The following is a 13,930-nucleotide window of genomic DNA, read 5'->3' as shown; positions in this document are numbered from 1 at the left end:
ATGGTCTATTCAGTGATATAAGAAGTCAAAATATGCTTGTTATTAGTTGTTCTTGTAAATGAAAAATCTACTTAGGGACTCTTCCCATGACTTCAAAGATCGGAAATTGTTGCAATATGCGTGGCACACTGGTGCACGGCGCATGGTTGAATGAAGCTTCAGATATGTTGTTCTCCGTGATACAGACAAATCTTGTCTCAAAAGTCACAAATCGTGGCACATCTGGCTTGTATTCAGCAATTGGAAAAAAAAGCAAAACTGACCCCCTAACCTTAGTGCTTATCCTGATTTGATAAGGTTGAACTACTATGTTAAAAGTCCCACGATAAGTAATTTAGAAAAAAATTTAAAAAATAATTAAAAGGCCTATACCTTTAAGGGACTCATGTCCATTATATTGGGACAACTTGAGTTCAGGGGTGCCAATCTTACCAATTAGCCCAGCCCCCATAGTCCAGGGGACTCAGGAAGAGCCCCAACGCTTTCAGTGTGGGACTGTGGGAGACCCCTTAGAGCCACTAGACTTGGTCTCGCTGTTATAGTGTAAACCAGTCTAAGCTGTCTAAAGCTGCGGCCGTTTGAGGAAGTGGGCTTGATGTCCAATTTTTATTATTTATGAATTTGCTGTACTTTAAACAGTGAATCCAGTATCAGTACTGAGATCTATGGGAGTGGGTAGAGGACTAGTCTATTTATTGTTGCAGGACCAGCCAAAACAGGAAATAGTGGTAGAACAGCAAGACTTTTTCTGGTCCCCCCCCCCAATTATTTTGTAAACTGGGATAGGATTGCCAGATTCACCAGTAAGTGTTAAATGTTTGTTGAATTATTGTCGAATCGGGAACAATTTATGAATCTTAGAAACACTGACGAATTTCAGAATCAATTTGTGGATCTCAATTGACCACCATATCCTAACACATTCAGGGGGTGGACTACCAGAAAAGGGGTATCAGTAGAAGGAGCATGGCAAAGATGGGTCAAGATGTCGTAGATTGATGCCACAAGTTCCACAGAACTGTTCACTTTTGCCGTCTGTGTTCTGGCATTTAAACCATAGGGACTAACAGTGTCCTATATGTTCTGAATCCCTGGTCTTGGTAGTAGTAAATACAACTAACTATAGAGAACCAAAGTTGTAGAAGAGCTGATTAAACCACTTGGACTTGATTATCTGTAAAAAGCTTATAATTGGTTAAAAGTGGTATTTTTAAACCTTACTATGTAAAATATCTTTGTTTTTAATTGCAAATGGAATAAAAAATTGTCCTCTTCCAGCAACAGTATAAGGAGCTGACGTCATGGTGCTATGTGGTTTCCCAAGTGTATTTAGCTTAAGTGGTCAATGCAATGCTATAATTGGTACATTAAAGCAGTTTTTGTTAATGACAATTACTCACATGGACCATTAGAGAAAGAGAATAACAGCTATTACTGCATCAAAGCTTATGAATGGCTTAATTCTGATTATCGTAAAAGGAATTTTACATTGTGCCCTTGTTACTTCCGTCTAAAACAAACATTTGTGTGGTTGAGTTGAGCCCCATAAAAACATTTACAAGCAAGAAAAGTACTTTGCAGTTGATTATTTTTTTAAACCTTTCCAATAAGTTAACTGTATGTTTAGCAAACAATTTATTATGTTTTTTTGAAAGTGTTCACTAACGTTTTGTTACACTAAACTGAACCAGTGTTGGACACGTCTACAAAGGTAGGAGCCAAAATAAAAGCACAGAAAAGATCTGTGCAATTTGTATGTATATTATATATTATTACACTGTTCCTGAGTGAGTGTCTGTGTGTTTGGCATGCAGTAAAGTTTGTCCTGAAACTGAATGTTTTGCGTCTTACTTTGAACAGCTCTGATTTCCCAGCTGTTTTTGCCCAACCAGTTGAGTAGAACTATATGTTTCAACATGCACTTGCAGCCATTAACTGGAAGGCCATGCTGACGCTTGTTGAACCCAGTGCTTTATGAAACATGTAGTTCCACAAAAGCAAAAAGAAAAACAAAGCAGACAATATAAGACATAGAAGCCAATGATTTTTCTTACTACAAACACTTGACGCTGAATGACTGACTTTTATTGAAGAATACTTCCCTTAGCTGATAGCCAATTACTAGGAACCCATGTGACATAATGTTTGTGATTGGCTGAGGGACTAATGGGACCCTCAGTCACTCCGGATCACAGTCATTAAGAGATGGGTGCGAGTAGCCAGCAGCTGCATCATCATTATAGTTTTTTCCTCTCCTATTGGTATATTAAAACAGAATAATTCCCCATTTGATTAGATAGGATCAAGAAGAAAGAACATTTTATATTAGAATAAAGTTGTAGACAATGGTTTAGGGAGTGTTTTATTTAAAAGATTATGTCTGTTTATTTATTTTTTTACTATGCTGGTATAATGGAAAGGGGTCTTAGGCACCTCAGTTCATTATACTGGTGTGGCAAAGGTGCCACTCCAGAGGGTAAATTTATCAAGCTGAAGGTTGAAAAAGTGGAGATGTTGCCTATAGCAACAAAAAAGATTGTAGCTGCCATTTTGTAGAATGTATTAAATAAATGATAACTAGAATCTGATTGGTTGCTGTAGGCAATATATCCACTTTTTCATGCCCACAGTTTAGTTAATATATCCCTAGGCTTCAGATCCCCACAACACTAGTAGAGGATAATGAGGCCGAGCAGCCGTGATCAGCAAGAAGAATCACACATCACTGGTGCAGTTGTCTTGGAAACAACATATGTGAAGTGGACAAGCAGCATTACATTGGGACTTAAACAGGCCAGAGACTAAGTGGGTAAGAGTCCAAACTAAGAGGTTAGTGACTCACCTGGCTATTGATATTGTTGATATAAATACATATATATTGCCGTATTACATTATATTATTACATTGTGTATTAAATAAACTGTTGTATCTTCCCTATTGCCCTTACTTGTGTGTTCTGTGAACCCTAGGTACTAGGCGTATAGTATGAATTTTGGCTCTAACATCCTTGCTCTGTGACAGTCAAAACTGATCAATAGACAATAAATATAAAGGAACTATAAAGTTAGAATTCTGAATTTATAATTTAGTTAACATTCGCATACAACATTCGTTGCTGTAGGCAACATCTTCACTTTTTCAAATCCGCAGCTTGATAAATTTACCCCCAGGTGTCTGCCACTTTTTAAATACCCCAGCCACACAAAGGCCCCCTTCTCATATAGGTAACAGTCTTGGGATAGTTGAATCATATAATGAGGTACTGCTGCTATTTATTATGCCGGGGCTACTCGGTGTGCACCGTTGAGGAGCCCCCTGCTTGACAATGTGCTTGAGGTCTCCACCGACAGCCTAAATTTGCTGGTGAATCTGAACTACACATGCGCGGCTAAAGTCCGCACATGCGCATAGGATTTGATACGGTTGGACCCCATAGGGATAGGTAAGATGATGCCATCCTGAGATGGCACTAGTTTGCAGTGAAGAGCAATGTGTTCTATGGGGACTGCAGTAACCCAAGAAAAGTAGTTTGACGCAGGAGAAATCTCTGATGTCTCCAGCGTTAACCCCTTTATGAAATGTGCGGAGAGAAAACAGCTGATTTTTTTCGGGTTTATGGCTGATTAATAGAGCCCTTAATATGTTTCATTAATGGGGTGACTGGTCTAAATGACATCATAATAAGTATTCATTTTGTATACCTTTTTTGTGTTGGTCAAAGTAGCATTTCTCAGTCCAGTGTCAACATCCAGATTCTCGATGGGAAGTTTTCTTGCCTTGGCAGATTGAAGGAAACATTCGGGACACTGGCAGTTATCTCTCAGCCAAACATATGGGTACAGACTTTGTCCTCCATCCTCCCAGTGCACACAGACAAAGCGCTTAGCGTCCAATGTCTCCACATGCCGGATCATTGCCTCAGTGTGAGCAGCCTGGTCATATACAGAAGTACTGTGCTGCCAGCGGGAGAAATAGAGCAGAGAACCACAAGGAACACTTTTGTTCCTTTGAACTTTTAGTGATGTGGAAGCTGCACACAAGCAGACTTTGCTCCTTAATAAATGTTTAGCTACAGTGGTCCACATTGGAACAGTTCTAAAAAGGAAACAAATGCAATTAGTATTACAGAATAGCACTGATTTAAAGTAGCATAACACCAATAAAGCAATTATATAAAAACAATAAGTGACTGATTTAGAGTTTGGAGCAAATCCAGCTACTGGGTGCAAAATTTGCCCTCTGGGAAAAAACATTTTGTGCTGCATGGAGGGGGTGAAAGTGTACAACCCAATTTAGAGTTGTGTGGGAGCGTGGCCTAACCTAAAATACAGTGTTAAACTAGAGCTGACCAGTATCTGTGTGCAGCATGCAAGACCATGCACAAAATGTTTATATTTGCTCCCCCTGCAGTGTAACATGGGTTGCTCTACTGCAAATTGTGCACCCAGGTGCCGATTTCTAAATAACCCCTGTCTTCTTTAACTCATGTTGACGAAAACATGTGTGAAAGATAATCAGTTCAAACTAAGAGCATTGTACTGTAGGGGTTATAGATGATATTCTTATACACTGGCCAGTTGTTCACTTTTAGGCAACCCTTGCTGTTTCGCCAGTGACCTCACACATGTAGTCCTTCAATGGGGGGCCAGACAAGAATTCACCAAGCAGCTGCTAAATTCCATCTGACAGCAGAGAGGCGAGAGTGTTCTCAAACCCAGTGGACTTGAACCTGTCCTACCTATCAAACAGGACTGTATATGGAATGTTCTCCCCAGAAAATTTTGCCAGCTGTATGGCATTAGGAACTAGATATATTATATATAAAGACTCTGAAGATAAATGCACACTCTTATATTATTTATAAAGCTAGTTATTGCCCGCTCGCTGGCTGAACACACTTATATTTATTTTAATTAATTAGGTCTATATTTTTTATACTTGGCTGTCGAGCTTCTGACTGCTTGGATTCACTACCAGGGCTGGTCAGACTGGTGGTCAGCAGTCTGACACACTCTGCTGGCTGCAGTGCTTACACAGGGCCTATTATAATAATAGGACAGACAATGATGCTGGATGGCTGGAAGGCAAAGCTGTCTGATTGGACGGCGGGACAGAGCCCTCAAATCAGGAGTGTCCTGCCTAAATCTTGATAGTTGGGAGGTATATGTCTGCAAATCCTGGTGGCAGAGGCTGCAACACCAACAGCTAAACCTAGCTGGCCCAAATCTTGTTGGTACAGTATAAATCCCTATAGGCTCTATGGCTTTTGTTATGCCACTAGCTTCTATTTTTTCTAGAATTGTATGCTTGTTTATCAAAACCTGTATCTTCAAAATAATTTCAAAGCAGCTCTCAAACTGCCTTCCCGTAATTCAATATGAATAATTAAAATGGAGATTAAACGAAAAGTTTGAGCGAAATTCAAGCAAGGTGAATAGTTTCGACCATGTGCAAACTGGTTCGAACATCTTTAGATGTAATTGTTAACTTGTAACTGCTTTCCATTTGAACGGCGAACTTTAAACACCATAATGTTCATTGTTTGAACATAAAAACAGTATAAAAATTATGCTTGACTAGGCAGCATTTTATAGTTTATTTTAATGTCTTTAAGAGCCACTACCGAACACAAACTTCAAAATACAAATGCAAGTTCAAGGTTCACCATTCAAGGGCATGGCGTCCGTGACAGTCACACCAGACCAACCGATTGCACTGCAACAAAGATCGGGTCCCTTGAACCGGCAAAATTCAAACATATTTAGAACCAAGTCAAAATATTTTTACAGGGGTACCGCGGCCAGTGCACAAAAAAAAAACCCCAAAAAAAACTTACCAATCCAGAGGCGCCCATGACCCAGCATCCTCCTCACTGAATGTCGGGTATGAAGTCATCATACCCAACATATTCAATGAGAAGCGGCAGGAGAGAGGAGGATGCTGGGCCCTGGGTGTGGCCGCATTGGTAATAAGATAGAAGAAATAAGGCCAAGTATGATAAGTAAAGAAACGAGGGGAAGGTGAAAGGAAACAACAATGGAGGGGCAAAAGAATGAAGGAGGGGGCAGAGTGAGAACGAAGAGGGGCAGACAGTGTGTGGATGAAGGGGCAGACAGTGTGTGGATGAAGGGGCACAGTGTGTGTGTGGATGAAGGGGCACAGTGTGTGTGTGTGTGTGGATGAAGGGGCACAGTGTGTGTGTGTGTGGATGAAGGGGCACAGTGTGTGTGTGTGTGGATGAAGGGGCACAGTGTGTGTGTGTGTGTGGATGAAGGGGCACAGTGTGTGTGTGTGTGTGGATGAAGGGGCACAGTGTGTGTGTGTGTGGATGAAGGGGCACAGTGTGTGTGTGGATGAAGGGGCACAGTGTGATGATTTTTGCAGATGTTGTAGTTTTATTTTGTTTGATCTTATTCCTCTTAATATTAGCTATAAATTATTCTTTGAGAGAAATATAATTAACTTTTCCCTTGGATTTATGTACCTTATTTCCCCCTGCATATGACGCTCCACTGTATAAGACGCACCTATATAAATCATGTGAAAAAATTGAGGATAAACATTATCCTCAATTTTTTCAGAGTAATTGTGCAGCATACACAGAGAGAAGAGACAGCGTTCTAACGCTATTGTCAATTCTGCCTTACCCTGTCATATGCTTCCTCTGTCCAGTAAAGTCTTCTTTTTTTCTGTCCATTCTGATCCTGATGCTGGAAAGCCGCTTACCGTCCTCTGCGATGACCGGATGACCAATCAAGACTTTGACAATGTCCTGATTGGAAAAACGCCAAATGCAGAAACCGTAAGTGTGCGTTCCAACTGCGGTTCACGCACCACATCCGGTCATCGCGAATAGGACCTTAAGCGACTTTCCAGCATCAGGATCAGAACGGACAGAAGAAAGAAGACTTTACTGGACAGAGGAAGCATATGACAGGGTAAGCGCTACTACCCCTGTATAAGACGCACCCAGTTTTTAGACCTAAAATTTTGGGGAAAAAGGTGCGTCTTAAACATGGAGAAATACGGTATATTATTTTTGCAAACAACTTAACAAGTAATAATAAGGTTATAAAAAAACCTTGCGTCTGTTAATACTTCATTCTGGGATGCTTGATCTTCCACAGAAGATCATAGCTTAGCGTTGTGCTGTTTAATGGCTTATTTTTTTTGCCAAGCAGTAGCTTTTTTTTTTTTGATGGACAACTCCAGGACCTTGGATGATATTTTTTTGGACGACTACAGGACCTGGGAATATTATGGATTTTTTCTATGGTTTCAAGCAATCTGGATTGAAATCTTACAAGATTGGATCACTTACAGATTAAGTATGTTGGGATTTATTATTTTTAATAAAAATATGTGGTAAAAAAGAGGCGTGCGATTTATTTACATTTTAGTTAGTTTTTTTTAGACAGATATATGTTAAACTCTGCGGTAATAATATAACATAGGCACTAAATGAAGTAAGTTCCATATTTTAAAATTAGAAATTGTTAGTGTAGGTACCCATCTGAAAGAGGTCACCTTGACGTGGTAGATGGGCGTCCACAATTTGATCAAAATGTGCACCAAGAACTCCATGGCAAAATAAAAAACACTCATACGCGTCTCAGTTCAAGCTCTGGAATATCCCCATGTTATATATAGGACTGAATCCCCATAAGAGCTTTTTTGAGCCGGGAGCCAGTAGTGCCTTGCCAATGAGGGTTTTCTTATTTTGCCAAGCCAAGGATCCCTGTGTTTATTAAAAATGAAGACCCTGGATCTATGTGAGAAATAAAAAGGGTGAAAAGTAGTGTAGGTGTCTGTTTTATTTATTTATTTTTCCTTGGTGCACTACATGGCTCTTATGGTTCTCAAGTGCCAGCATGCCCTGGCAGCCATGGGTATGCTGGCGCTTGCAGTACTACAAGCGCTAGCATGCCCAAACACTTAATGGCAGGCTGGACATGCTGGTACCTGTAATGCACCAGGAACCAAATGGATTTTTACAATGAAGCAATTATTATTAGCTCCCACCCACCACCCATAAGGATGTGGGAAGAGTCCTAGTGCTATCAGTACAGGGCTGGAAAAATCTAGAGGGGGTGGGTCCTCATTTCTTTTGCTGCCCCAATCTCCCTAGGGAATCCAGCCCCGTGCTGACCAGCATGGGACTGGTTTGGCATTATGGCAGGGGAACGCCAAGATGTGGGTTTCACTGCTATACTCCCACCAACCAAGGCTGACAAAGCTTAGTGTAAGGTAATGGTAAAATTGAGAAGACACCATGTTTTTTGGTCCCCCAATTTTGGTAGTACCAGCCTAGGCTGGCAGCACTAGAGTTGGTTAAGCTGTGTTAGGGGGGCAAGCCATTTTTTTTCTTTTACATGTATTTTCTCTGTCATTTGTTAACATGTATGTTGACATTTTGATAGTCGACTTTTAAAACGGTCCACATTTTACATGTCAACATTTTAACTGTGTAGACACTTTGAACATGTAGACATTATAACTGTTAACATTTTAACAATGTCAATATTATGACTGTTGACATTTTGGTGAGCACATTTTGACTGTCAATATTTTAACTGTCAACATTTTATACCCAACCCATTCTAGAAGCTATATTATAGAGTTTAAACTACTGCAGAGTTTAACATATCTGTCTCTAATTATGTATAAACAAGTTAACCCGTCCGTGCATGATACTCATGCATTCTAGTCAAATCAAGCTACTTAAGGTCTTAAAAAGGTTCTTGTCATGCATTTGGGCCTAGCCCAGGCCTCCTCAGGGGAAGAGCGTTACTTCCCGACGCAAGTGCCCTTTTTAATGTGTGTTCATAAGGTAAAATTACCTCACGAAAATGAGTTTGACCCCTCAACTCGTAAATTTAGCCTTTACTACCCCTCCCACGGGGGGGAAGGGGGGATGATGGAAGTTAACTGACTTCACTATTCTATTTTTTTTGTCAAATAATGTCAGTATACCAAATTTCAGGTCAATTGGATGAGCCCTTTCTGAGAAAATAGTTTTTTCCACACACACACACACACACTAACACACGCCGCTAGGCTTTTACTTTTATATATTAGATAATGCTAAGAATTTAGTAGGTCAGTGTATAACTCCGCCCAGCAGGTGGCGCTGCAGCTTGTTGGTTTTTTTTTTCACACACAGACTAACACACGCCGCTAGGCTTTTATATTATAGATAAGGTCGTAGTGCTTAAAGTGTGCATCTGCATCTGTACTTTGGATTGTGTTGTGCTTTCCGTCACAGCAGTGTAGCACCTTTAATATATTTGGAAATTAGGGTGTGCGCCCCCTCCCCCCCAGCTCCCAATGTGACAATTTTTCTTTTCAAACTCTGACTATTATTGGATGGCTTTTTTATATGTATATTTTATTACATAACACTATTATTGTTATAGAATTGATAAAGCACTGATCATGTACAGAAAAAGTAGTGCATACAGGGCATTATGGCAATTACAGAATATGGAGGTACAACAAGCATTAAAATCCTGTTCACAAGAGCTTAGGCTAATAGATTATCCAGTAACACAACCCATGACATGGAACACACGTAACAGATGAAATATTACAGACAGATGTGTATCTCAGCTGGTGTTTTACCTTGTCTGGGGCTTTTTGTCACTTATCATAGTATATAACCATGACCAGATGTGGTACTGGATAACTAAATCTGTTTAAAATGGCTGCCTGCACCTAACTTTTGTGAGCCATATCTATTGATGTTAATGGATACTAATAGTCGCTGGCTACATGAAAGATATTCCTGGTTTATAGATTTGCTTGTCTGGCTCTTAAATTTTCCATCACTTTGTCCATCCTGGATTTTATTTTAGATGCATGAGTCACTCAGAGGTCAAGACATCTATCATGTATTTAGGCTAATTTCAGTTATATGCATTGCAATATAGTTAGGGTAAGGGAAGCAAATACAATGAATATGCATTACCTCATTTCTACACTAGAAATACCCTACACTCTTAATTTGGCTTTTTGCTGTAAGAGAATGGGCAGAGTTGCATTTGTAGTTAATATTTTGATGACCAGAGCTAATTTAAACAATAATGGCCTGAACAATATTCAAAAAGTGTCTTGTCGGTCACTCTGAAGTCTATTAAAGTGAGTTTTAGTGGGGTGGGTTTGGGGATGAGAGCTAGAGCTCTTTACAGAACCATGTATTTATCTGGATTTAAGCAGAGTACAAGTTGCTTGTTTGAACTTCATTTAATACAGATGTGCATTTGACACCACACTCATTCATACCTCATTTAACTATTATGTGCTGTTGGGGGATCCTGCAACTTCCACTATCTGTCTCTCAATCTGTATCTTATAAATTTGCCTCTATACCCCTCGTCACATCATGACACTGCCCTTGTCACTTGTATGCAATTTTTTGATACAATAACGACTATGATGATAAACCGGGCCCTTAGAATGATCGCACTATAAGTTAGAGCTATGACTGCAGGTGATTTACATGTTTTTTGAGTGGTCCAAGCTATTGTCATTCTGGAAAGAAAAGCAAATCATAGCAGCAAATTTACCATTGCTCAGCAATTATGGGCAATAGACCTTAATGGCAGCAACCAATCGTACACCAGCCGTCAGACTACACTCAGGCCCGGCGCTCCCATTAGGCAAGGTTAGGCACTTGCCTAGGGCGCCACAGAATAATAAAAGACTTTAAAACTGTGCGGCGACCACTGACCATACCTGTCACGGCCGCCGCACAGCATCAGATGCACGGGGAGGGGGGGGGGGGGGGAAGAGGCTATTTTGTCACCACCGCCGCCTCTCTGCTCCGTCTCCTCCCCTCCACTTACTAGTGGCGATTTTTGCGGGGGGGGGGGGGGGGGGGGCGTGGCGATTTTTTAAAAATACCTAGGGCGCCGTGGACCCTAGCACCGACCCTGACTACACTAACACCATCAAAGCAAGCATCATTTTAACCAACAGACAGGTGACTTCACCAGTACAACTTTGGACTGTGGAAGGAAACTGGAGCACCTGGAGGAAACAAATACGAGCCAGCTTTGTGAGACATTAATGAAAACAAGCTGTACGAACAACACTTGTTTTCACACGACATAAACGGCAGCTCTCCCTTTCTAATAACGATGATTAATACAGAACATGGACGTTTCTCAATCAATTCAGGTGGTAGAAAGTGAGAGGTTATCTAGAAAAGAAACATACCCAGAAAAAACCCTCAGCACACTGTGAACCCATGAAAAAGCTGCTATTCTACTAGTACATAAAATGCAGCAATGTTAGTGACACACATTTGCAAATATATGAATGTAAATGATAGTCCTTATGTCTGTGAGGTATGTATGGAAAGGACAAATGCAGTATTTCTAAAGGGGGGTTTCCACGCCACACCACCAGAGTGGACATGACCAGTATGCAAGAAGCGTGGCAATTTATTTAGCAAGTATTAGGACGCTCTTCATCCCCTTCCCATACACTTCAAAATGTTAGGTGCATGGAGCTCCAATTTCATGAGTAGAGCAGTATGAAGCAGGACATAATCGGTAATGCCCCACCAGAATCAGGACAGTTGTTAGACTGTCCTGTTCTCTCCTACCTATTTTTGCAATTTTCACTACATGCAGCTGGTGGTGTCTGCAGAGGCAGTCTACTGTCTGTCTGCCGCTCTTGTTTGAAGCACTCATTGGATGGTGTGCAAGTCACATGAAGCGCCCCTACGTGATAATATGTCATTAGGGAATAGAAACGGATCTGTCCGTGGCGGCAAGCAGTAAGATGGCTGGCTAAGGGGAGGGACCAGCCTGTCACTCAAATGTCTACTATATTCCCTGGAAGGAGGGGGAATCAGTAGCTGACAGGGAGAGCTGGTTCTTCTTTTGCTATTTTGGAAGATCTTGGAGGACTTCTGGGCAAGTTAACTCTCAACTTAAAAACACATGAATGTGACCCAACATAGGGACTGTCGTTGCTAGGGCTACTCTATTAGCAAGAGCGGAAGCCAGTGGCTTAGCATATATTTGCAAATGTATAAGATTCCAGCATTTTATATACAAATAGACTATCAGGTTTTTTTTACTGATTGACAGCAGTGTTTCAGGATTTTTCTGTGTGCATTTATGATGCTTCTAAGCTTTCTTTTTCTCGTTGTGTGCTTGGGAAGGGAGGAGAGGCGAGGACAGGCCTGTCACTGCCAGTGTTTTCTAACATTTATGTGTGCTTTTCGGACATGCTTTTTTTTCCCCCTTTATATTACATTTTGCCAGCTTTGGATATAATAAAACCTTCTCCAGAGAACAAAAACAAGTTGTTCATGCCTGGTGAATCCATAAATGTCTATTCCAACAAGTGTTTCTTTATACTTATATAGACCTGTAAAATAACTCTTTGCCATGGGACAGCCAAACTTTGAAATCCTAAAACAGGGAATATTTAGCAAAATAGATTTTAGAAACATTTCATGCCAACTAGAATTTATAATTGGTACCTAATAGCTGAAGCCAAAACCTTCAGAGTGCTAATTCCACTAAACCTTCATTCCCTAGTAAATACACTAGTCCAGGTCCACACAGCACTTAAATAAAAAAATAACACATAGGGTGGATATGGTTATTCTGACGTTAGTAACCGGATATTTTTGAAAGCTGAGGAAAAGATGTTTCCGTGCAGACTTTCCATCCAAAAGCATTCTAGTTTTATGTTGTGACCTTACCAGATCTACTTTCTTGTAAAATATAGGCGCATGAAAAGATTAAACTAAATCTACATTACGAGGCCTATTTAATAACATAGGGCCTGATTCATTAAGGATCTTAACTTAAGAAACTTCTTATTTCAGTCTCCTGGACAAAACCATGTTAAAATGAAAGGGGTGCAAATTAGTATTCTGCTTTGCACATAAGTTAAATACTGACTGTTTTTTTATGTAGCACACAAATACTTGATAGCTTATTTGTACACTGAAATTTAAAGTTGATATTTGTGTGCTACATGAAAAAAACAGTCAGCATTTAACTTATGTGCAAAACAGAATACTAATTTGCATCCCTTGCATTGTAACATGGTTTTATCCAGGAGACTGAAATAAGAAGTTTCTTAAGTTAAGATCCTTAATGAATCAGGCCCATAGTACCATGAGCAATGGTTTGCTGTAACACATAGCAACCAATGAGAGACCAGCCTTCTGAGGCCTTCTAGAGGCAGGGTAATAAAAGCTGGCATCTGATTGGTAGCTGAGTTACAGCATGTGTTCAATAACATTTCATTAAGTAAGCCCTTATGTGTTCTTACATTTACATTTATTATTGCTGTTCTGCCCATATAGATACATTGGCTTGTGATACACAGTCCCTTCTTCTCCCTTCCCCCATCTCCTAGCACAGTGCTTGAACCTCGTACGACATTGTGTATGGAATGTAAAGGTAATATGAACACAGTAACTTCTCACCTACAATAGCTCTGTATCTTTTCAGCATTACAGTCTGGTCTATGAACTGTAACAAGCAGCAGGGCCCCCAAGCAAGCCTTCTGTTGTCTTAGCTCTCTCCCCTCAGTCTTGCCTTTCCTGCACTTGCAGGCAGATTATTTTCCTGACCCTTTCATTGGATCCCAGCCACACAGACCCAGCCCTGTGCTTCTGGAAACGTGACACCTACAGCCTGTGCACGGTGTAATTATTTATCTCCCTCTTCCACAGCACTTTGCAAGGGAAGGAGAACAAGGGACGAAGTCCTGTGCAGAGCCATAAAATATTCCCGAATTAAAAAGTCCCAGTCAGCATTTTACACATGGTAGTTGTACAGGAAGTCTAGAAGGCAGTCAGCCTGAAAACTGAAAGCGAATAGATGCGATTTCTCAAAAGAGACATTAATATGTTTATTCCTGTACATTGTTACTACAGTAAAGACTTGGGGGCATATTT

General features: G+C 40.5%; 1 protein-coding gene across 1 annotated transcript in view; it reads right to left on the bottom strand.

Moving 5' to 3' along the window:
* Positions 1–13,568, bottom strand: part of BBOX1 (gamma-butyrobetaine hydroxylase 1) — a 70,915-nt gene extending 57,347 nt beyond the window's left edge. The window contains exons 1-2 of the mRNA XM_075188005.1: positions 13,457–13,568; positions 3,702–4,095 (exon numbers count right to left, since the gene is read on the bottom strand). Coding sequence (XP_075044106.1) covers positions 3,702–4,085 — 384 coding nt within the window. The 5' untranslated portion in view covers positions 4,086–4,095; positions 13,457–13,568. The remainder of the gene's footprint in view (positions 1–3,701; positions 4,096–13,456) is intronic.
* Between the last annotated feature and the right edge of the window lie 362 nt (positions 13,569–13,930).

The sequence above is a fragment of the Mixophyes fleayi genome, chromosome 10, assembly GCF_038048845.1.
Source record: "Mixophyes fleayi isolate aMixFle1 chromosome 10, aMixFle1.hap1, whole genome shotgun sequence".
Lineage (NCBI taxonomy): Eukaryota > Metazoa > Chordata > Amphibia > Anura > Limnodynastidae > Mixophyes > Mixophyes fleayi.
This window is presented reverse-complemented; position numbering and strand designations above follow the sequence as displayed.